The sequence below is a fragment of the Mustela nivalis genome (genome assembly GCF_964662115.1).
Source record: "Mustela nivalis genome assembly, chromosome: 1".
NCBI classification, from domain to species: Eukaryota; Metazoa; Chordata; class Mammalia; order Carnivora; family Mustelidae; genus Mustela; species Mustela nivalis.
The window spans coordinates 200905430-200929818 of NC_139020.1; the positions used below are offsets into that span (position 1 = coordinate 200905430).

The 24389-nt window shown below is 51.0% G+C and overlaps 1 protein-coding gene across 4 annotated transcripts in view; it reads left to right on the forward strand.

Annotated features, from left to right (window-relative positions):
- Positions 1–24389, forward strand: part of ZDHHC3 (zDHHC palmitoyltransferase 3) — a 54624-nt gene that overhangs the window by 8651 nt on the left and 21584 nt on the right. For 3 of the 4 annotated variants that reach the window (XM_082706000.1, XM_082706003.1, XM_082706001.1), the window contains exons 2-3: positions 8356–8685; positions 23282–23406. In XM_082706000.1, coding sequence (XP_082562126.1) covers positions 8380–8685; positions 23282–23406 — 431 coding nt within the window. In that variant the 5' untranslated portion in view covers positions 8356–8379. The remainder of the gene's footprint in view (positions 1–8355; positions 8686–23281; positions 23407–24389) is intronic. The other variant, XM_082706002.1, reaches the window with a different exon arrangement.

The following is a 24389-nucleotide window of genomic DNA, read 5'->3' on the forward strand; positions in this document are numbered from 1 at the left end:
GTTTTATTGAAGGTTGAGTATGTCAGAAGACAAGAGACAGGCAGAGCAGGACAGGATCCTCCCGCAGAGAATGGTGTAGACTTGTCGGTAAAGATCTTCTAGAACAGGCCAGGGCATTCTGCCTGCCTGGACGCCTTCCTTGGCTGGCGGTTGTGATGCAGATGATAAGGAACCTTTCCTTTGAACCACACCCTTACCTTTTAGAAGAGAAAGTTCAGTGACTCATTCTTTTTTTTTTTTTTTTTAATGAAATATTTCAAACATAGTGATTCATGGTTCATTCTTTCTTTCTCTGAGAACCCTCTAAAAATGCGTATAAAATTTACAATCCTTTTGGATCCTTACACAAATTAAATTAAGAGAATTGTAACTCAGATAAATTGGCTTTCTCCTTCAGATACCTTTCTAAAGCTTCTAGGACATGGACCATTCCTTTATCTTTGAAGTTGTAGGGCTGCCTTTTGAATGCTTTTAAGTCTATCACTCTGCAATGTGAGTGATTGTACACTTCTAAAAATGGCAAACATTGTATTTTTGAGACAGTAGGATTTAAACCATAGAAGGTTATTTTTTTTTCTTTTATTCTTTATTTCTTTTCAGTATTCCAGAATTCATTGTTTATGCACCACACCCAGTGCTCCATGCAATATGTGCCCTCCACAATATCCAACCACCGGGCTCACCCAACCCCCCATCCCTCTCCCTTCCAGAACCCTCAGTTTGTTTCTCAGAGCCCACAGTCTCTCAGGGTTCATCTCCCCCTCCAATTTCCCCCAACTCACTTCTCCTCCCCATCTCCCCATCTCCTCTGTTAAACCATAGAAGGTTATTGATATACTCGTTAAGATGAATTTCAATTGAGAAAAAGGATGCAAGTACCAGAAAAGATGCTGCCTTCTTTCAGGGGACCTTTTAAGTGATTGTATATGGGTAGACTGAGTTCTTTAACTGTAGTAAAAATTAGTTTAGGTGAGAATTCAATGTTTAGGGCAAGTTCAAGAAGATACCAGATGCCCTCCCCACCACCCCGCCCCCTAACAGCAATTCAACACAATACTAGATTTATTACGAGGTTAACTACTCACCTGAAACCGATGGTGACCTATGTTAAAAGCCTCCGATTTAAGGGTTTCTACTGCCTTGCTGAGGTTCATGACGTTGGCTAAGGAGTTGATGAAATTGAGTTGAACAATACGTTCTTCCTAGTAGGGAGGGACCCAGAAAGTTGAATCCTTAAAAGAAATTATTTTGGTATTTGGATGACCCTTCTCTCTAAGTCAAGGGAAAATAACGCTTGTTTTGAGTTTATTCAGCCCGTCTGTAAACAGATACTTCATACAGGTTGAGTGTGTTAATGCTACTTTAATCTGTACAGTCCCCAAAACCTACTTCTGTGCTGTGTGTGAATGCGTGTGTGGATGTGAGAATGTGAGTGGGTGTGGTGTCTCAGGAAAGTAATCCTCAGAAAGTACTTTGAGAAGCTTTTACGGATTTTAGATCTAGCTGAACTAATCCCGGCCTTCGATATAACATATTATATCATGAAAGTCAGTGAAGTTGGCAGTCTGAGAAGATCGGTGGTTCCTGGGACACTTGTTGGTGGACAGCTTGGGGGGGGGGGGGTTCTGATACATTGAATACAGAACTTGTATGTTTTATGGGATGGCTTTGACCCTTGCGCATAAAGCCTGGGCTTTGGGTCAGTTTTGTTAGGGCAGGTGATGGATTTATAAGAATTTGCCCCTCATTCAACAAATGATGAGTAACTATAGGTACTGCATCTGGACCCTTGCTATCACCAATGGCCAGCACTTGGCTTGGCATCCAGCCTAGCCAACCTGCTGATGGGCCGCAGTGGAATGGGACTTGGAGCTTTATGGTAGCCCTTTCAGACGCCTTTGTATTGCTCAGCCGTGGATAGGCAGCATGGAAATTGAGTCACAAGTGCGTACCACAGAGCCAGCCCAGTACCCCACATCCTGGGCTTATAGGACCACAGACTGCATTTCACTAGATACATTTGTGTCCACCTGTCTGGGTTACTGGAAGAGCACACTTGTGGTCAGGTATGATGAAGCATGTGAGTTATAGATCTGGAGGCAATTCTAGGGAGGTTTTGTTTTTGCTTTTGTTTTAGAAAATGATCACTACCTTCAGTCACTTCTCAGTTTTTTGCTTCTGAAACTCTAGAGGGGAGGACTAGATGATTTCCTTAGACTTCCCACCTGCTGGGATAGCCCAGAGCTCAGAAGGTCATTTGACACCACACTGCACGCTCCTTATCATCTGGTTGGCTGAGAGCTCCAGAACAAGCTCCAGAACTCCTCCCGTATCAAGAATCCTCCTATGGGGTGCCTGGGTGGCTCAGTGGGTTAAGCCGCTGCCTTCGGCTCAGGTCATGATCTCAGAGTCCTGGGATCGAGTCCCACATCAGGCTCCCTGCTCAGCAGAGAGCCTGCTTCCCTCTCTCTCTCTCTGCCTACCTCTCCATCTACTTGTGATTTCTCTCTGTCAAATAAATAAATAAAACCTTTAAAAAAAAAAAAAAAAGAATCCTCCTATGACTTCCTTACCCCTAGGGCTTAGTCCCCTTCGCCTCAGTGTGCTCCTCTGCAGGTAAAAGAATAATGACTTTGGGCATGGATTAGTCACATATGAAAAAGCCAACTCTTTTTTTTTTTTTAAGATTTTATTTATTTATTTGACAGAGATAGACAGAGAGGGAAAAACAAGCACGGGAGTAGGAGAGGGAGAAGCAGGCTTCCCACTGAGCAGGGAGCCCAATGTGGGACTCGATCCCAGAACCTTGGGATCATGACCTGAGCCGAAGGCAGACACTTAATGACTGAGCCAACCAGACATCCCAAAGCCAACTCTTCTTAATGCTCTAGAACTGTTGGCCAAAACAGTACGACATAGATAACTGTAATTAAATTTGCCAAGCAATCACTGTTTTTGATCTTTCTTTGGAAACAAAACAGAAGAGGAACAGAAAACCCAGTTCCACCCAGCTGGAACTCTGGCCTGTTGCCTCAGTGTCTCCCCAGCTTGTTGGCCTCTGGTGGACTCCAGGCCCTCCCGTGTGTCTCATCTTGTCCTGTCTATCAGTGCCAGAGCAATCATACCATAGCATGACTACGGCCCAACTAGTTTCCTCAGAGACTGGGGTGCCTCCCTGGTACCTCCAGGGTGAAGTCCCAACTCACCTCAAAGCTCACGGCCTTGTAAAACATAGCCTTCATGACATAACCCTACCTTAAACTTCATTTCCACTTAGCAGCACCCCCCACCTCTTGTTCCCAACACAACCTGTATATGCGCGTACTCATGCACGCAGCCCTGGGCATCCAGCCCCCACAAACTGTGTCACCACTCTCCCTGCCTTTGAGTGGAACGCTTCACCTCGCTCCATGCCCTGCTCAGATCCTCTCCCTTTAAATGTCCTGGCCATTAGGAAGTCTATTGATCTCACTTCTGGACTTTGGGGGGTTTTGGGGGGGCGGTGGGGGCGTTACTGTTTGTCTCTCCTTTGTACTGTTCATTAGAAACCTATATGTTAGGATCATTGTGGGGATAGGTCTGATCTCTGCATCCATTCACTCAAGAAATAAAATGTGAGCACATACTCCTGCCAGATACCAGGCTCTAAGGCCAAACAAAATGGGACTTGCCGGTTAGTAGAACAAAGCGAGTAAGACTAGTCTGAGCAGATTGGGAGCTGGCAGAGGGGAACAACAGGGCCTGTACTGGGCAGCGCACACGCATTTCCTTGTGAGAGAGCCCCCCCGCACTGTTCCTTACACTGAGTGGGTGCTCCGGAAGTATGTTTTTGAATTGAACTGAACTGAACACGGGAGAATTTAGAGGGTCAACAGGGCAAGGGAATGGGGTGAGAGGTGTGGGACGCAGGGAGGACTGGAGAAGGCTGCCCCTCTCAGGGTGTGAGCTGGTGGGCAGAATTCAAGGTCCCCGGACCCACCAGCCTCCTTGTATGCACAACCCAGAGGCCTGAGCAAACAGTACTGCCCAACGCTTCACGCAAGGGACTCGTGGGGAGTCGGACATAGGCAAAGAGCCACTCCTCAACCCCAGTGATTGGAGTTTCCCTAATTCAAAATAGAAAAGGGAAAAAAGGTCAACATTTGCTTCTCCTAATGTAGTCATTAGGGGCAGAGTGAAGGGAAGGTGCACTGTTTGTTCAAGGTGAGGTTTTCCCCATACTTGTCAGATTTCCAGTTAGCTAATTTAAGGAACAGATCCTTATTGGAAAGCTACTTCCATTGCTCGAGTGGCCTTGGAGTTAAGCAAACTCTTTATCACAGTGTGCCTTGATTGGTTTTGAGCAGGATATTTTGAAACTCTGAAGTGTGGGTTGGAATGTGAACTTGAGTTCAGTACTTGGTGTCTGACTCTGCCGAGGGTGCCCTTGTCTGAGTGCTGGCCCGGATCACAGGTTCTCCCTCACCAGTGAGGGGAGAACAGAGCTCCTCTATACACTCTTTGGTCCCACATTGTTTGAAGATGGAACATTCTGGTTGCTTAAATAAGAGTCACAGTCCACTTACTTCACAGTCCTACTTGGTGCTTCCTCCACCATCTGGGATATGTCCATACCCATGAAAGGAAGCAGACAGGGCCTCCAAAGGTGGGCCTGGAATCACAACGCTCTGGCATTGTACTCAAGCATTTGTGTGCCAGGCCCTGGGCTAATGAAAAGACAGGGCTTCCAGCCCACAGGAACCTTATGCTGGGAGAGCATAGCAGGTGTTCCCTAAAGACCTGTTACCTAAAATGAGTACCCTTCTTTTACAAACAAATAAAACTGAACCAGGTTTAGTTTTATTTGTATTCCAGCCCACAGCCAATTAGTGGTCATAAATGGAGAGTTTGTTGGGGGGATTAGTAACTGTAGACACAGAAATGATAGTAGCCAGGAATGAAAGAGGAAGTCAACGAACCAGACAAAGGAGATGTTGGAATAGGAATTCTAGTAGTGTGAACAGGCCAGCTGGTATGAGGCCAAGAGCTCAGTGAGTCTCCACAACTCCTGAGGACATCATTCCCTGACCCACTCCAGTAACTGGTGTTCCGGTAATAACTAAATCATTCCAAAGAAATGAATGGCTATTGTACTTAAGACAGGAGCAGGTATAGTATCTTTTTCTTCGGTCTGTTTTTATTTTACTTCCATGTTTTGTTTTCATTTCCACCTTAACCATCTTAATGGTTAAAATGCGAATCTGCTCAGGAACAAGCCACAGTTACTGGGAAATTTACTTACGTGGAAGGGTCTGTTCCTCAAGTTATTGCCATGTGTACAATCAAGAATGAGTAATTGACGAGAGGATACAGTCAGCTGGTCTGAATATACTACGAGCCTAATGAAATCACTGGAAATCCCTACGCAGGAGCAGTGCTCTGAAATTTATTTTCAGCAATGATCCATTTCAGAAAACCACACAGAACCCTTTGATGGAGTACCCAGGTTTCAGGGAGTTGACCATTGGGCTGTAGGTGACAGGAGGTTATGCTGCCACAGACATGGGTGGGGCGGGGTGAGTTGTAACTACCCATCTCTGTCGCACTGAGCTGTTCTGGAGGGAAAGCTGGAGCCAAGACAGATCTCACTTATCTGGTGGATAACAGCCACCTCGAACTGTGGGTCAGCGAACTTCTGTATAAAGCTAGAGAGTGGGGGCGCCTGGCTGGCTCAGTCAGTGGAGCAGGCGACTCCTGATCTCAGGGTCATGAGTTTGAACCCCACGTTGGGTGTAGAGATTACTTCAATTAAAAAAAATAAATCTTAAAGGAAAAAGCACTAGAGACTAAGTAGGCTTTTTAGGCTTGCTGGTCATAGGGCCTCAGCAGAACAGCTCAGCTGTGCCATTGTAATGCAAAAAGCAGACAGAGCCCATACGTCTTTGAATCTCATGACTGTGGTCCAGGGAAACTATGTGGTTGGTACTCACAGACCTGTATGGCAGCAGGAGAACCTACGAGAATGCTTGCCTGTGGAAGTTGTTGAAATGCTGAGCTTTCATCAGCTCTGGAATCATTGTAGGATTTCATGGGATTTCAGCTTTTCATTTGTTGGCTTTTGGTTGAACAGAGCTTAGGATGTTAGACTCTGCTGGGCCCGGGTCCAGTCGCAGACACCCTTGTCTGCAGGCGCCTGCTGTCCTTCCATTCGGTGCCTCATAAGGGTATTCGTGTATCCTTCAGGCCTCTAGGTTGTTGCCAGCGGCACCAATTGCCGTTGTCTTGTGGCGAGCACAAAATTGCTTTATTCGAAGACTCTGGTTGACAGCCTGTGGGAAACCACTGCTTTTCCTCTACTTGGGGTGGTTATTCCATACGTCATGACTCCCCGTCCCTTGGCTCCCAGCACAGTGTACCCAGCGTGTGATAGTCACGCTCTTTGTGGAGTCATACTGCCTTTCAGCCATTCATTCTCCGCCATCCTGGGGAGGGGAGGCCCCGGCCTTGTTCTTTCATTATTAGCCTCTGCAACTGTGGACCCCAAGTGTCCGTCATTTTGAGGAGCGGTGACTGCTTTGCCCACTCAGCTTTCTGGACACATCCTGCCTCGTCGTGATTACAGCATATTCAGTCCAGAGGCTCGCTCCGTGCTGGGGCTGAGGGCAGGGGAGGAAGAAGGCCAAAGGGTGAGGAAAGCCCGGCACAACCACTGAAGGTTTGCTCATGACCTGTAGAGCCCCAGCCTCCAGAAAAAGACACAGAGCCAGTGCTTCCTGTGAATAGTTTCCGCTGCTACGAAGTGCCTGGAGTTTCGGGCCCAAAGATGTCACTTGCGGTGCCATGGACCACGCCGGTGGCCTCTCCGTGGCGCCGGCATCTGGGGCGAGCCTGCCACCGGCGCAGTTTCTGAGTGAGAAACCGGCCTGGTGATGCAACAGGCCGCCACACACTCCATAAGGAATCAGAGCCGGGAAATGTGTACTTGCCGCATCTTGCGGCACACGCTGTGGACAGATCGACTTTATTATCGATCCTGAGTTATTGCATTAAATAATGTCTCCAGAGATGCGGGCTGCAGCTGTTGGGAAGAAGGGGCGTGTTGCTCAGCCCTTCTTTTGGAAGGAACAGCTCTCTTTCCTAGAAAGAATGTGCCACGTGTGTGCGGCCCGTGGTGTGTGGGCCCTTACAGTCTGTGGCGTTCGTCAGGAGCACCTGCAGCTCCCTTGGGCCTCACACCAGCCCTGGGGGCAGGGGTGCTAGGGCTGCAAGGGGGTGTCTCCGCAGGTGAGGACACGAAGGCTCACGACGCCTCACAGTCAGGTGGAGGAACACCTTGGGACGCATTGTCCAACGTTCTGCACTTGACCCCATCACCTGCAAGGAGGGCAGGACTCAAGGAGTCTCTGATTGCTGGGAAATCCGCTCTTTGGGTCATAGGACTGAAAAACCTGGTTGGTTTCAAGAACCTTCCCTCTCCCGGTGATAGTTTTGCCTTTACCATTAGCTAATGCATAGTAAGTGAGAACGTCTTCATGGTTGCTGCTGAGCCCTGGTCCTAGGTCACCAGGTCCTTTCCTCCTCCTCATCCCTGTTAACCCCAGACAGCCTTCAACACCAGCCTCTGGGTTTGTCCTTGGCACAGAGGCAGCAGTGTTCACGCTGAAGAGAGTTTTCCCAGAGGGCTTGGTGCTCTGTGCCCCGTCTTGTCTTTTAAGTCACAACTGGAACATGTTTTTTGACACCGTCCTCCCAGTAGATCCGATCCCTTGTAAACAGAGAGACGTGAGTTCTAGCCCCACTTCTGAGTTGGTGTCTTGTGTGTGCAGCTACAGCTCCAGCTGACCTTGGGGGAGGCATTTGCCCTTGGAAGGCTTCCTTTACATATCTGTCATGTGAGGGCTTTGGGCAAGGTGGCCCTATTTCGCAAAGGCTAAGTTAACTCTCGGAAGGAAGGAAGGAAGGGAACTTACTTTTCTTTCCTTTTTTTTTTTTTTTTTAAAGTAAACTCTACACCCAGTGTAGGGCTCGAACTCATGACCCCAAGATCAAGAGTCATGTGTTCTTCCAACTAAGCCAGCCAGGTGTCCCAAGAGCTCACATTTTATTTTTTATTATTTCTTTATTTGAGAGAGAGCAAGCTTGAGTTGGGGGGGAAGGGGCAGAGGGAGAGGAAGAAGCAGGCTCCCCACGGAGCAGGAAGCCCGATGCGGGGCTTGATCCCAGGACCCTGGGATCATGACCTGAGCCGAAGGCGGACGCCTACCCCACTGAGCCACCCAGGTGTCCCTCATGGCTTACTTTGGAAAGGTGATTTTATCAAGTCTCCTTGATAACAAGATACCACCAATTTTCTGGGTCCTTTCTTCTCTTTTCCAGATGCCAGTATGGACAGAATAGCTTATGATGCTTCTCCCCACCCACCACTTCCGAGACATTGAGCGGAAGCCAGAATACCTCCAGCCAGAGAAGTGTGTCCCACCTCCCCACCCCGGTCCTGTGGGAACCATGTGGTTTATCCGCGACGGCTGTGGCATTGCCTGTGCCATTGTCACCTGGTTTCTGGTCCTCTATGCGGAGTTTGTGGTCCTCTTTGTCATGCTGATTCCATCCCGAGACTACGTGTACAGCAGCATCAACGGAATCGTGTTCAACTTGCTGGCCTTCTTGGCTCTGGCTTCCCACTGCCGGGCCATGCTGACGGACCCCGTGAGTATGTCTGGGCCTGTTTTAACCAGCCCACACTCTCCTCCTCTGGCCCTGGCATGGCCACAGCCTGCATGTTCCCCCGGACCTTGGGAGTGTCGAGAACAGGAAGGCCAGGGCTGGGGTGGGAGAGTGAACTCAGGCCCCCCCGAGGGGACACCATCTGTGCCACACCCTCTCCGTCTTGGTAGGAGGATCTTGTATGTACACTGGTGTATGCATGCATGGAGCCTGCTACAGGAGGGGTTTGGCCCACGGGGATACCTAGCCTCTCGTTCGTTCAAAAGGCACAGTCAGATAACCGTGGAGACTGGGGACAGATTAGCAGAGTGGAAAGCATGGTGGGGGCAGTGGGGGGCAGTGGGTCAGGGCAGGGCTTCCCAGGGAAGCCAGGACTGCAGCGAGGTACTCTGGAAATTAAAGCCATATCCAATTCCAGGAACCTGCACAGAAACAGTCTTCACTTTGGGCAAGGCTCATCTTTTCCGGAAAAGCTGGACCAGCCTGTTTCAGGCGGCAGCAAGTGCCTCTTGGTGCATGTGTGTGGGTAAAGCGGTGGTGTTCTGCCTGATGCCTTAGATAAATATAGCAGGCTGTGCCAGGGGCTGTTGGGGGTCATGCACCCCAGTAGTAAGCTCTCCGTTCCTGGTCATTGTCTCCCACGGGAGAAGTGAGAGTGCATGATTTGATGAAGACCTCCTGTGGCTCTATTTGTTTGAGTGCGTAGGACAAGTATGTTTAAATTAAGAGGGGGAAAGTCCCGCTACTGGCTGTGGCATTGGCCACCCAGACCCTGTTTCTGTGGGCCCCTGGGAGAGCAAAACAGAGACTCTGGGTCCTGCTCATTCCCTCCTCGACGGGCTCCATTTCCTGCCAGTTCAGGCAGTGAGTTGTTAATCCATCCCGAGAGAGCCGCTTTCCTGGCTCGAGTCCACCTCAGCAGCCAGTCCAGATAGTACCTCTTCTCCGGCACGTGCTGGCACCATTAATGGGGTCCCCGATCAGCCGGGCCCTGAAGGGCCAGGTGTACAGCCTCCCCCTCCCCCGACTATCTGAAAAGGAGAGCGTTCCTTTGAAACCTTTCCTAAGCCATAAACGGCAACAAGCAAAGAAGCAATTCACATTTTGTAAAAGCAAACATCCTCTTCAGATGTCTTTCTGTTGGCTGAAACAGATACTGAAGTGAGTCTTTCGTCAAAGCAAAGTGATGTAACGTGAATGTCAGGGACAAGGGGACCATACATGGTTCCAACCAGTGTGCCCTCTGTCTGGAGAAGACAGGTGAGGCCAGCCCAGTGCAACGGAGGCTGTGGCAGGGGCAAGCCCGGGTTGCTGGGGCAAAACAAGGGAGGGGGTAGGAACCGTGTAGACGACGAGGACGGCTGCTGGCTGGCACGGCCGGCCTTTTGTTGCGAGAGCAGCGTCTGTTGGCAGAGGAAGTGGCGGGTGGTGGGCCAGGAAGACACTGACGGTGGGCCAGGCGGAGAGAGCGGTGGGCACACAGGCGTGTGGCCCCTCGAGGCACCCGGGAGCTGCGTGGAATGGTGGGACCTAAGGAGGAGAATGGGTTTGGGTGGCAGTTGGATGAGGAGAGGCGGTCTAGAGTCCCCAAGGATTTTGAGTAAAAGAGTGTCATTTTATGGGGATCACGCTGGCAGTCCTGAGGAAGAGCCCTGGGGGCCCTGATGGGTGGGACAAAGTGAATGGTGTGTTCATTGACGGCCTTCGCCATGAGAGGGCCTTTCCGGACAATCGCGACAGCTGTGAGCAAGACAGACCAGAATCCCTGCCTCCTTGGAACTCACGCCTTAGCACAGAGGGTCAGACAGCAAAGACGTGAGCCAATGAACAAGGTGATTTCAAACATCAATAAGGTTGCCTTCTTAGCACAGTGGGCAGCGCATCAGTCTCATAATCTGAAGGTCCTGAGTTCAAACATCAATAAGTATTTTAAGGACAGTTGAGGAGTGTGATCGGGTGATGTGGTGGTGACTTTTCTGGGGCACAGGGGAGGCCTATCTTAGGGATCTGAGAAGGACAATGAGCGGAGCCCTTGAAGTTGAGGCCTAAATGGCATGGAGCTGTGAGTCAGGCCAGTGAAGCCCTGAAGGCACAGCCTTCCGGGAGGGGGAGAGAGTAGGTGCAAAGGCCCAGAGGTGGGCACCCACTTGGCATCTTTGGGGAACAAGACTAAAACCAGGGTGATTGCCACATGGTGAGCGGGAGCAAGAGGAGCTGGAAGAGGTAGCTAGGACGGCAGAAGCCAGATCAGGCAGGGCCTCGAGGGCCTCATGAGAGCTTAGCTCTTCATTCTCACGCAGTGGGAAGCCATTGAAGAGGCATGACATGACCTGATTTTTTTTCTTTTTTTTTTTAAGTTATTTATTTGACAGACAGAGATCACAAGTAGGCAGAGGCAGGCAGAGAGAGAGGAGGAAAAGCAGGCTCCCTGCTGAGCAGAGAGCCCGATGCGGGGCTTGATCCCAGGACCCTGAGATCATGATCTGCCTGAGCCGAAGGCAGAGGCTCAACCCACTGAGCCACCCAGGCGCCCCCATGACCTGATTTTTAAAAAGTGCCTTGTGCTTGCAATGAGGGTTTGAGGTGGAGCAGAGACCCAGGACTGGAGGGATGGCGGTGGTGCGCACACGGCATGGTTGGCGGCTAAGACCAAAGTGGGAGCAGTGAAGCTAGACAGAGCTGTTGGATTTGGAGTGTATTTTAAGCCACTAATTCTCAAACCTGGCTGCACACTAGAATCCCTTAGGGAGCTTTGAAGTAGTACAGATGTCTGGGCCCCATCCCCAGAGATTCTGCTCTGATTGGTTTGGGCCAGAGCCCTGGGTATTGGGGTGTTCTAAACTCCCAGGCGTCCTCTGTGTTCAGCACAGAGGAAGAGAACCACCCTTCCGAACGGCTGACAGAACGGAGAGGGACTGGAGGGTGTGCCTTCCGGCGTCTTGGCCTGAGCAGCTAGGGCATTGCTTGTGCCGTTTATTAAACAGGAGAGTCAAGGAGAACGGATTTTGGAGGGAAATCAAGGCTTCTGTTCGGGCCGACTGTCTGTATTAAACGTAAGCCGAGATGACGGGTGGGCAGTAGAGAGGCAGGTTTAGGGCTGGTGGAGGGTCAGGATCAGACAGCTTCGTGCAGCATTATTGGCGTCTAGAAGGCGCGTGAGTCCGGGAACTGGATGTCAGGAGGACGACGGTGGGAAGGCTCTGGCAGGCCATTCCAGCTGCCTCGCACCGCGCGTCCTTTTCCCCTGTGTTGACTCGAGTGGACTCTCTGGGGTCTCCTGCATTTGGATGATTTGGATGATTCTCACGGCTTGCCATCGCTAGTGAGTAAACCATAGACTGTACCCCAGACACCAGCCAGCTTCCCATCAGTGTGTTTTGCTGGTGGCCCCAAAGAAAACTGGGCCCCCAAATGAAGCATCTGTCAGATATCTAGCATTACTAGTAAGGGGAGCAACTCCAGACCTGTCCTAAAGGCGTGCCCCTCCTCGGGCTCTCCGGCTACCTGTTTTTCCTCTTTCCCAGCACACTGATGTGTTATGCAAAATCCAGTTCTATGCAAAACCAAGCCCGTCCAGAGAGACGTGGGAGGCCCTGGGGCAGCATAGGGAGCCTCGAACTCACACTGAAAACAGATCGGATTGGGGGCTCCTTATTAACAGTGCAGGATGGGTGTGTTTTTAGGAAGGTGCCAACTGAGGGTCCTAAGGAGATCCCTAGCAGGATTATAATGTTTTGTATCTCAGGAATTCATGTTGCCTTTAGTTCTTCTCAAACTATCTCCGTGGGTTATAAACAACATATCACAGTGTATGCATTGTTTGTCATTTGGGTTTGTTAGTATTACTAGGCTATAGTTAAAAAAACAGAAGAAGAAGAAGAATCTCTCCTAGTCTCCCCCACACAGTTGCTAGACCCCTTCCAGCTTCGAAATCTTACCGCGGTTGGACCATCAGAACGACTGTAATTGCCCACAGCTTTCTGGACCGGTTAGCAGTCATTCCCCCACTGCAGTGGGAAACCGGTCTGTGCAGAGCTTGAGCAGGAAAGGGAAGAGCGAAATGGCTCACAAATGGAGATGAAGCTCCCATGGGAAGTGGGGTCAAAGGGATGGGCCTGGAAGGAGAGGGAAGGGAACCAAAAGGGCCTCACTTGGGGGGCGGGGGGCTGGCCTAGAGGCGGCATGGCGTGGGCAGACCCCAAGGCAGACCATGGTCAGGTCTCGGGTGCACTCGCCTTGCTTACTCTGAGGGTGTGTCATGTCAGGGAGTTCTCTGTATTCCCGAAACACCTCAGTGCTCTGGAGGGGGCTCTGACCGCCGGGAGGAGGCAGCCTCTTGAAAACACACCAGGCTTGAAGACTCTTATCTTGGTACCCATCTCCCTCCCACCCCCGCCCCGGCGTCACCACTTCTTCCTTTCCCTTTGCAGACACATTTTAATTCCTCATCCTGTGAGCTTCCTCAGGAATTTAAAATTTAAATCTGAAATTTTGAATCTAAAATTTAGATCTGGGACATCTCTCTGTCTCCCGGAAGCTGCTTAAAGCTGAGAGGCCTAGCTTATCCTGTTTTGCCCTGGCTGCCAGGAAGCTCAAAGCCAAGCCGGTGTGCAGTCGTAATAATCGTATAAACCCTTCTGATCACTTACTGACCAATCACTTACTAACTCATGACTGGAAATGATCCCAAATCTGAGATTTGACAAAAGGAGGCATATAAATCAATTTAACCACATTGTTAAGGAAAAGAAAATCCATCTGTCTGCCTGCCCCCACTCCCTCTCCATCTTGTGAACACCTTGCCCTACATGGACTTCACACGACGGTCTCAGACCACTGCAGGCCTCCGTCTCAGTTTTTCCTGCCAAAACTCATCCACGTGCAGCTGGCGTTCCCTTCTGGAATCGCCGTGACCTCATCGATTACACGCTGTGCAGAGTCGGTTAGCAAGTATTTACTGGGGCCGGCAGCATGGCAGCAGGCCCCCAGAACACAGAGGCGGGATGGCCCTGGGGCCTGCTGCAGGATGCCTGGCGAGAGGCCAATGCTGGGTGCAGCCAGAGGTCCTAACCTGTTCCCCCAGGTCAGGTCAGTTGCCTCGGGGGTCATTCTCCCTCGTGCCAGGCAGCTTCTCATACCTGCCACTGAGCAACTTAGAAACACCAGCTGAAAAATCATTCTGGCTCCAGAGAGAGGAGAGTGACCCATTTGGGGATTACCTACTTCCCACCTTTCTACAGAGGATACAGGTGGCCTATGACACAGGCCTGGGGCTGGTCGCTGTGTCCCTGGCAGAGCTGATTAAGGGAGGGTTTCTGCCCAGACAGCAGGTGCGCTCCACTCATTCCTCAATCCCAGGAGCAGAGAGCCCGATGCTGGGCTTGATCCTAGGACCCTGGGATCATGACGCGAGCCAAAGGCAGACACTTAATGGCTGAGCCACCCAGGCACCCCCCGTTTCAGTCTTAATGTTAGCGTGCTGATATAGTTGCTGGCAGGAGAATGATATTGTCACATCAAGGCAACTATAAAAAACCTCTTTACTCAGCGTCTCATAAATATGTAAGTTGTCTTCTGATAGAGACGAGGGTTCTAGACTGGGATTTTCTGGGTCCAAATCCTGGTTCTGCCACCTGTTAGCCATATAATCTTGGGAAGTCACTTGATTTCTCTGCTTTAGTTACCTCATCCGTAAAATGGGGAATAACATAGTCTCTGCCTCATAGGTTTATTGGCAGAATTAACCAAGAGGATACAATAAAGCGCTTGGAACTATGCCTGGCATAGCACTCAGATGTCTGTTGTATCATCGTTATCCTTCAGCTTGGGTTTATTGAAAACACACTCCTTGCCAGGCCCTGGGCCATGCGCTGGGCTGCAAATTGAAAGACATTGTCTCTGTCATCCAGGAATTTACAGCTGTGCACAATCAGTGTGTACTTAAATTATAGGTGTTACAAGACAAAAACAGGCCCAGGCAACAAAGGCCAAGTGAGGGCTTCTGTCTTGGGTGCGGCCCAGGACCGTGAGGAAAAAGCAGAGGAAGATCCCAGGGTGAGTTTTGGTTCCAGCGCAAGAAGCAAGCAGGTGCCTGGCAGGCTGGAGGGAGGGGCTGACATGGGGTCCCTGGGGGCCCAGGAGGAAGACTTGGAGGGCACAGTGCCTTTGGGAAACTGCAGGTAGTCCACAGGGATGGGGGGGGGCGGCACTGGATCAGGGGTCCAGGGCTGGCTTGAGGCAGCCCTGCACAGGCCTCACCCAGGAGCTCGGATGGTGGGTCCCAGAGGAGGCTCTGCGAAGCCTGGGAAGGTGCCCAGGCAGGGAGAATAACATGGCCAGATTCCCATTTTAGAAAGTTTACTCTGGGAAATAGTAAAGGAGAATGGACAGAGGTAGGAGATGCTCTAACATCTGGGGCGTGTGAGGATGGGTCAGAATGAAGACATGACAGCAGTGTGGAGGGGAGGACGTGGGATTTGAGGCAGAGTTTGGGGCCAGTATGTAGGGCAGAGGGCTCAGAGAGCTGGGGATGGCTGCCGGATTTCTACGCTGAATGCATGGTAACCGGATGTCCCACGGGCCAGGGAAGGGAGAGTAGAAGCAGGGGTTCAGGGAGAAAGGAACAGATTCAGTTCTTACGTGGTGATTTTGGAGGATTGGGGTTTTTTTGGCTTTAAAGCCTCTTGAACCAGGTGGAGATGTCTGCAGCTTGAAAAGAGGCCTGAGTTAGAGCCCGGGCTTGAGCATCACCACTGGGGGTGACAGGGAGGACTGTCGGTAGCAGGGATGGGGGAGGTGCAGAATGAGCAGGGAGAGGGCCGGAAGGGATCCCTGAGGAGCCCTGGGGTCCACGGTGGGCAGCATCCCAAGGGAAGGCAAGGGGCCCAGGCCCAGAGGCAGGTGGACACCCAGAGGGAGCAGAGAAGCCACAGGAAAGAATGACAGAAGGGACTGGATGGTCCCAGGAGATCCGAGGGAAATGAGGACTTAGAACTGACCTTTGGGGTTGGTCGCGGGGAATTGCACAGTGACCTGGCGAGAGGCGTCCCTGGTGAGGAGAAGCCCAGTGCTGGAGAGCAGTGAACTATAGTAAGGGAGAGGTAGCAGAGACGGAAGTGCATGACCTCGGCAGTCTCAGGTGTGAGGGGAGGGAGAGCCCGGAGTGTGCACACAACGCAGGCGAGAAGCTTTGCGGTAAAAGTCTGCGGCCCCTGAAGACCAGGATTAGCTGGGACCCTCACCTTCCCAGCTGGTGGTTTACCCAAGCAGACTTGGTTTCTCTGAAATAGGAAAGGAACTGGTAGGGGTCAAGGAAGGTACTGGAAGTTTGGGCTAGCCACTGAGGGGAATGGTTGCCAGAACCGTATCACATCTCGCTGCCCCAGATTTAAAACAGATGCCGCTATGGGGCCAAATGCATATTTAAGAAACATAGAAGCATTATGCACTTACAAATTCTTTAGTGTTTTCAGCTTGCTGTGCACAGAGAAAACACTGGAAGAATATCCTCCAGCATGTTAATTACACGGATCTACGGGTGGTGAAGTCAAAGGATGGGTTTTCCTTTTCAATTTCCTCATCTCTATATTTTTGTAAGTCACGAGCAAGGATTACCGTGGCAATGAGGAAAGAAGCATTGCGACGTTGTGGTCTGCCGGGCTACAGTGACACAGAAGCTTCAAGGCCTCCTCGCAAGATGCGTAAGAATGGGGGGTAGGCGGTTCTCAGTGGTGCCAATGCGACAGCACTAGCAGGAACGTCTCAGCAGGGCTTCCAATCCCTGCCGTCTGTCCAGAGCTGTACCAAACAAAATTCCTGACCGTGAACTAATAACAGGAAATTCTGAAATCTTTGGAGATAAGCAGAGAAGAGAATATGCTTTTTAGGGGCGCCTGGGTGGCTCAGTGGGTTAAGCCCCTGCCTTTGGCTCAGGTCATGATCTCAGGGTCCTGGGATCGAGTCCCGCATCGGGCTCTCTGCTCGGCAGGGAGCCTGCTTCTCTCTCTCTCTCTCTCTCTCTCTCTCGCCTGCCTCTCCATCTACTTGTGATTTCTCTCTGTCAAATAAATAAATAACATCTTAAAAAAAAAAAAAGAATATGCTTTTTAGAAAGAGGAGGAAGGAAAGAGACAACAGACGTTTGAACCAGAGGCAGGGAAGGGCCCGTGTCACAGTCTCGTCAGTCTCAGGGACTGGCCCAGCTGGTCTCTGGCTCTGAGCGACGGATTCAGGAGGCAGATGGGTACATCGTTGTATGATGTCTTCCCTCATGGTCTGGAACAGCAGGCAATAATGCAGATACAAAATGAGGGTTCCAGTGGCCCTTTGCAGTGTTGGGATTCCCTCTTGTAGCCCTTTATGTGCGGCCTCCCAAGGTTTATAGCAAGTTCTGGTGGCTGGGACCTTAAAAATTGGATGTGGAGGGGGGACAACGTGGACCTTCATTTAGGATAACTCGGCCCCCTTGCTTTATCTCCTTGGGCCTGTGATGTTCTCCTTGGGCCAGTTTTGCCTTTGTAGATAAGACAAGAGTGACGTCCAGCTGTGGTTTTATGGCCTAAGGATTTATAAAAGGTCACACGGTTGTCCAAACTCAGTGACTTTTTACATTAAAAGGAATTAATGTGGCCCTCTGGGCTTCTGTGGGGCCTTCTCTGCCTGGGCCAATACCCTTCCCAGTCCCCCTTTAAAATCTGCTCCTCTGGGTGGTCAGAGCCCTGCCTTGCCTTTGGAAAGACTTCCAGACCCTGCCCTTCTCTGGTGCCTCTGGGCAGGGCCCCAGATAATCCCCAGATGAAATGGTCATAGCCTTCTAATTATAAAATTCAGGAAAGCTGGTCATATTCCTGCTTTGAGTAGCTCGTTCCTGGGTTGTATTTTTTCGCTCGCATTTTTAGTGAGTTTCTAACTGCAAATGCCATGTGTTCTTATTAGGACATTTTAAGAAATATGGTTCATGGGGCGCCTGGGTGGCTCAGTGGGTTAAGCCTCTGCCTTCAGCCCAGGTCATGATCTCAGGGTCCTGGGATCGAGCCCCGCATCGGGCTCTCTGCTCGGCAGGGAGCCTGCTTCCCCCTCTCTCTCTGCCTGCCTCTCTGCCTACTTGTGATCTCTCTCTCTGTCAAATAAATAAAATCTTTAAAAAAAAAAAAAGGGGAAAAAGAAATATGGGTCAGAAAGTACATATTACCTGTGATCCTACTCTGTGAGATAACTATTAATAATTTTGCAGGGGTCTTTGTGTTTCATACACACTGTTGACCCTTGAACAATGTGAGTTTGAGTTGCACAGGTCCATGCATACATGAATATTTTTTTTTTATAAATGTAGTCCAGTACTATAAGTTTGTTTTCCTTATGATTTTCTTAATATTTTCTTTCCTCTAGCTTACTTTATTGTAAGTCAATACTTTATCATACAGTATATCTTACGTATAACTTACCGCATATGTGTGAATGGACTACTTAGATTATTGATGTTCTGGTCAGTGGTGGGCTATTAGTAGTTTAGTTTGGGGGGAGTCAGGAGCTAAATGTGGGTGTGTCTGCAAGGGTCCCAACACCTCCATTGCTCAAGTGTCTATGTGTCAACTCTGTACCAGCATGTCTTAACATGCCAAATACCGTTTAGAAATCTACATTTGCCTTCAACGATCTGTCACAGATGTTCTCCGTATTAATAGCTGTATACTTTTACAGCATGTTTAATGTCAGGAGGTGTATCCTGAAAGGCGTTATACATACCACAGAGTCCTTGCTTACCAAAGTTTGTTTGCTTTTAATTTTTTTATCTTAAGGACACCTGGGTAGCTCAGTCGGTTAAGCGTCTGCCTTGATTTCAGGTCACGATCCCAGGGTCTTGGGAGCCCCGAGTTGGCCTCCCTGCTCAGCGGGGAGCCTGCTTCTCCCTGTGCCCTGCCCCCTGCTTGTGCTCTCCCCCCTCCAATAAATAAATAAAATCTTTAAAAAAGAAAGAAAGAAAATTTTTATCTTAGGCTTTTCCGGGACCTAACTGCATTTTGCAGACCAGATTTTTTTTCTACTTTTTTGAATGTTTAGAAAAAATGTTAATGATGGTTAAAGGGTATAAAAGATAACACGATGATATGATGATACAGTGTCTTCACTCCCCTCCAACCTCATAAATAAAACATCATAAAGACAGTTTAACCTCTTTGTATCCCCCCCCCACCCCCACTCCACTTCATTCCCTCCCAGCCTCCCCACCACCACGGAGGGGATGGTTACCCTGAATCATGTGTAGTTTTCACCATCTTTGGTGCCCACAGTGTCCAGGTGCCAGGATCCACATTTCTAGACGTTTCCTCTCAGGACCGCATCTCAGTCCCACTCAAAATCCTGAGCCCCCACCAGTGAGAAGAGCATTTCTGTGGACGAGCAGTCCTTTGGATTTACTCGTGTCCTGTTTGTTGCCCCGTCGCCCGCAGGAGGACCAGTGGAGAAGTGCGGCACTGTTCCTAGTGAAGTCAGCCACGTGCTGCCCATCTCGGGCGTGAGCAGGTCTTTGATGAGACAGGAAAGTGCAGGTGACAGCAGATAAAGAGCTGGTGACAGGGGTCAGCAGGGGAAAGTTGGGGAGCCCAGCAGAGAGCCCCAGGAGGGATGGGGTGACGGGGAGAAAAGGGAAGCACTCGTTGCCTCCCCAGAGAGGTACCCCAGGGCCACTTTGAGACAAATTGAAAATCTTCCCATAATCGAACTGGGATACTGAATCTTTTTTCCCCTGCCAGGAAGACACCCCCTCCCCCATGCCCTCTTGCTCCGGCTCTCCTGTGCTACCCGGCACCCCCTGCACAGGCCACCTCTGGCCACTGCTTGGACTGTGTCCTTCCCAGCTGCCTCTCTCCTGCTGCAGCCGCCGGGATCCTCCTGGCCTTCCCGGGTCCCCACAGTCCTCCTGCCTCCCCCAGCTCCTGTTGCACCGGCGGCCATGGCTTCCACTAGGTGCTCAGCCTCCTTGCTGTGTCGGGGTGCCTGGGGGCCCGCCCCACCCGCTGTTTGTGACCCAGGCCCCCGTCACTTCCTCACACTTGCACAGCGCGCGGTGTGGTGTAGATTCTCGGCAAGGGTTGTTCATTGATTTGTCTTCACAGTTTCCATAGCTAGAATCTTTGTCCCCCGTGAGTCATTTTCTTAGCAAAAGATGCAACTCCAGCTCCCTTGTATTGTTAGCATTTCGAGTTCTCGCTGTTTCTTCAGTGGCTCCTCCTATCCCAGAATTTCTCCTTTGCAGGAAAGGTTCTGCCACTCAGTTTTCATCTCTTCTACCCTGGGAACTCCTCCCTTGGCATGTTCTAGTCCGTCAGCCCCACTCTGGGAAGGCCGGAGATGCTCTGTCAGTCCTGAGATGGCCACACTGTCCCCCCCAACCACCCCCAAGGGCCCCTTCGGGACCTGGACGTGGGCCCAGTTCTATCGTTTGGCTGTTACATCAACTTCGCCGATGGTGGTGGCTCATGGCTGCCACTGAGGAGAGCAGCCTGGTGTCACCTCAACCTTGGGTGGGGATCTGGAACAGTCCCATGCCACACTGTGACTTGACCCAGAGTTAGGCCCAGTTCTCGCTAGGGAGCTGGGCCACGCGGCTGGCACCCTTGGCTCCCTTCTTCCTTGTTTTGCTGCTTTCACCCCATGCTGGAAACTTTTTTTTTTTTAAAAAAAGATTTTTTATTTAGGGCGCCTGGGTGGCTCAGTGGGTTAAAGCCTCTTCCTTCGGCTCAGGTCGTGATCCCGGGATCCTGGGATCGAGCCCCACATCGGGCTCGAGCCCCACATCAGGTTCTCTGCTCCGCGGGGAGCCTGCTTCCTCCTCTCTTTCTCTGCCTGCCTCTATGCCTGCTTGTGATCTCTGTCTGTCAAATAAATAAATAGGGGTGCCTGGGTGGCTCAGTGGGTTAAAGCCTCTGCCTTCGGCTCAGGTCATGATCCCAGGGTCCTGGGATCGAGCCCCAGATCCGGCTCTCTGCTCAGCAGGGAGCCTGCTTTCTCCCCCCTCTCTGCCTGCCTCTCTACCTACTTGTGATCTCTGTCTGTCAAATAAATAAATAAATAAATTAAATAAGATATTTTTTTAATTATTTATTTATTTGACAAACAGAGATCACAAGTAGGCAGAGAGACAGGCAGAGAGAGAGAAAGGAGGAAGCAGGCTCCCCACGGAACAGAGAGCCTGATGTGGGGCTCAATCCCAGGACCCCAGATCACGACCCGAGCGGAAGGCAGAGGCTTTAACCCACTGAGCCACCCAGGTGCCCCCCGATAGACTTTTTCTAGGCTACGGGCTCTGGTGCTGAGCCAGGCAGAGCCAGTCGTGGAGCTTCTGGTCATAGTAGTTCTCAGCCCTGCTAAGAGCTTTTTTGAAAATGCAGGTGTCTGGGCCCCACGGCTGACGGTTCTTGTAGGGCAGCTCTGCCTCAGAGTCTGGGCACCCACAGCTTGTTAAAGCTGCACATTGTCTCCCGTGCACGGCCAAGGATACAGGCTACCTGGCTCGGTCTGTTCGGGACTGCCAGAGACGGGCTGGCTTTTCACCAGCAGGAATTTATTTCCTGCAGCTCTGGAGGCTGGGAAGTCCGAGATCAAGGTCCTGGCAGCTTCCGTGTCTGGCCTGGGCCCACTTCCTGGGTCATAAACAGCCGTCTTCTTCTGTCCTCAGGGGGCAGAAAGCAGGCGGGAGCTCTCAGAGGACTGGTTATAAGGTGCTAAGCCGTGACCTAATCGCCTTGTGGAACCCCTCCCAGAGCATCACCTCCCGGAGGCCCCACCTCCCTAATACCACACACTAGGGTATTTAGCCTGTGAATCTGGGGGAGATGCAAACATTCAGTCCACTGCCCTGCCACTGAGCACTGTTTCTGTGGCGAGCATGACCTGAGCCCTTTCTGCAGGTTACCTGCACCTGCGTCTGGTCAGACCCTCGCAGGCACTGCCATGGACCAGCCATCCTAGCTGGAGACCTGTTCGCATTCGCCATCTCCCCTCACACCCTCTCCACCACCGCAGGATTCATCTGGTTCCCTGCCCCTTTTGTTTAGATCTGAATTTCCCCCATGTTTCTCCCCCACCCTCGTCCCTCGGTGTTCACTTCCTGGGTCATTGACAGTAACCTCCTAACTGGTCTGTGGGATTTTCTTCTCTCCGTCTTCTTACCTGATCCACGCAGCATAGGCGACTGAGTTCTTGTCCTCAAGATGCTCCCTGAGGGCTCTAGGTGACCCACGAACAGGACTCCTGTCCCAGCCTTTAGGCCTGGCGTTCGTTCTACTCAAGCTGGCCCTTGCCCATCAGCCCTGCCTCTCTGCTGCCACTGCATACCCGGGCTCCACTGTGCCGATTTTCTCACTGTCCCCCAGATGTGCCGTGCTCTCACCTTCTCGTCTTTCTCTGCGCCCCTCCGCCGGCCACAATCCCTTTTCTCCCTCAGGTCCACTTCTTAAACCTCTCTGCATGCCTCAGGACCTTCCTCTTGAGGGGCGTCTGGGTGGCTCAGTCAGTTAAGTGTCTAACTCTTGATCTTACCTCAGGTCTTCATCTCGGGGTTGTGAGTTCAAGTCCCGCGTCGGGCTCCATGCTGGGCATGGAGCCTACTTTAAAAAGGAACAAATGAAAAAAAGCGCTCACCTCTTAAAACTTCTGTGGTTGTGTTGGCTAATTGGCAGCTGCTCTTCTGTGCTTCTGCAACACAGCTGTCTTCTAGAACTGTTGTTACTCCCCAAAAGACCGGGAGCCTCCTGGGACGGAGACCTTGTTCAATTTCTGAATCCACAGCAGTGAGCACAGGAGCGCAGGCTGAGCACCAAGTAGGTTCCTGGTGAAGATGGGTTATTGCATCCTGGCTTAGGCCCAAACGCGGCCCGTTTTCCGTCTGCACGGATGGGCACCCAGCCCCGGTAGAGTCTCGTGGCATTTGGGGTCTGACACGCGAAGGTGTTGAGAGTTAGAACAAAACGCACAGTATTCACAACCATATGAAAAGGAGGGGCGCCTGGGTGGCTCAGTCGGTTAAGCATCTGCCTTCGGCTCAGGTCATGATCCCAGGGTCCTGGGATCGAGCCCCGAGTCAGGCTTCCTGCTCAGTGGGAATCCTGCTTCTCCCCTCCCTCTGCCACTGCCTGTGTTCCCTCTCTCGCTGTGTCTTTCCGTGTCAAATAAATAAAATCTTTTTTAAAAAAAAAAAGTACGGAAAGGACGGGATAGCGAATTGAAGGGCAGTTCTGGTCAAAAAGCAAGTCAGAAATCTGAGGGCGGTGGCTCACAGCTGCTTTTGGATTCTTAAGAACCAAATACGGATTACCAATGCTTCACAACAATAGGATTGGTTTAAATAAATAAATAAATAAAACTTGATTCTAGTTTAAACACTAATTTTCCTCAGGGAAATTTTTTGGTCCATAAGTGTCCCTTAGTGTTGGCGTAATCCTGAACACACCTGTCGTTGGGGTGAAAATGTCCTGTCCGTGTGTGTAGTTGTTGCTTCCAAGTGACCATCCCCACCAAGGAGCATCAGAACTCCCGGAAGCCCTAGGCCAGCCCTGAACGCCTCTCCTCTTTCTGACAGGGAGCAGTGCCCAAAGGAAATGCCACTAAAGAATTCATCGAGAGTTTACAGCTGAAGCCCGGACAGGTGGTGTACAAGTGTCCCAAATGCTGCAGCATCAAGCCCGACCGAGCCCACCACTGCAGGTACCCATGTCCCCCCACAACCCCCACCTCTCACATGCTCTGGAGCAGTGCCCACCCCTGCTCTGGGCACCTGACCACTGTGACTCCCTCTCGATCTCCGTGAGCTCCCCAGATTGGAAAGGGCATTTGGTTTGGGCTCAGGACACCTGTCCTAAGACTTGACTCTGCCGCCCCTCACGACGGACCCTGTCAGGCCCCGGACTCTCTCCGTCTGTCTGTAAAATTGAGGGGTTCCTGTCATCCTGCCTCAAAGCTTTATTACTTTTTAAGGGCACAGGAGACAGAGCTTTGGAAAATCGTTCTGAATGTCCGGCACTTGACCCATTTAAGAGGTGGGCCCTACTCACTCGACTTTCAGAGGGAAACGAAAGGGGCTGTGCCTAAAGGGCAATGTTTCTTTAAAATAGAACTCCTAGAGGTTGTGACAGTTGTGGGTTCAGCCAAAAAAGGCTTTTCCTCCTCTCATCTCTGGTGACTTTTCCCTTTGATTTTCAGATTTCCTCATTGTTTTGAGTCTTCTCAGCGAGAAGACATCTAGCTAAAAACTGCATTTTATCACTCTAAAGGGGACTTTAAATGCTAAATTATCCTTGGTGCTCCTTGGTCCTTTGCTCAGACTCTGGCGGTGGGAGGGCAGCCAGGAGGGCCACACTAAGCTCACACAGCTGGTGAGTGCCATAGACAGGCGTGGGGCCCAGTGTTTGTGGCTCCAGTCCAGGGCTCTCTCTACTAGAACTCCAGTTTGGGGGTGACTTGTGTGTCCTGATGGAATTGTATGTCTTTCTGTCAGAAAGAGATGGCAACCTCCCCAACTAGCTGACCTCTCTTGAGGGTGACAGCTGAGGAGCCTTGGACAGGGCCTGAGGAGGCTTGAGCAGGGCCTGTGCTAATTGCGGTCTCCTGTGGGGTTTCCAGCAGTTTAGAGAAGCTGAGCCCAGCGTGGGGCCAGTTCACTTCTGAGATCTGGGTTACAGATGAATTCA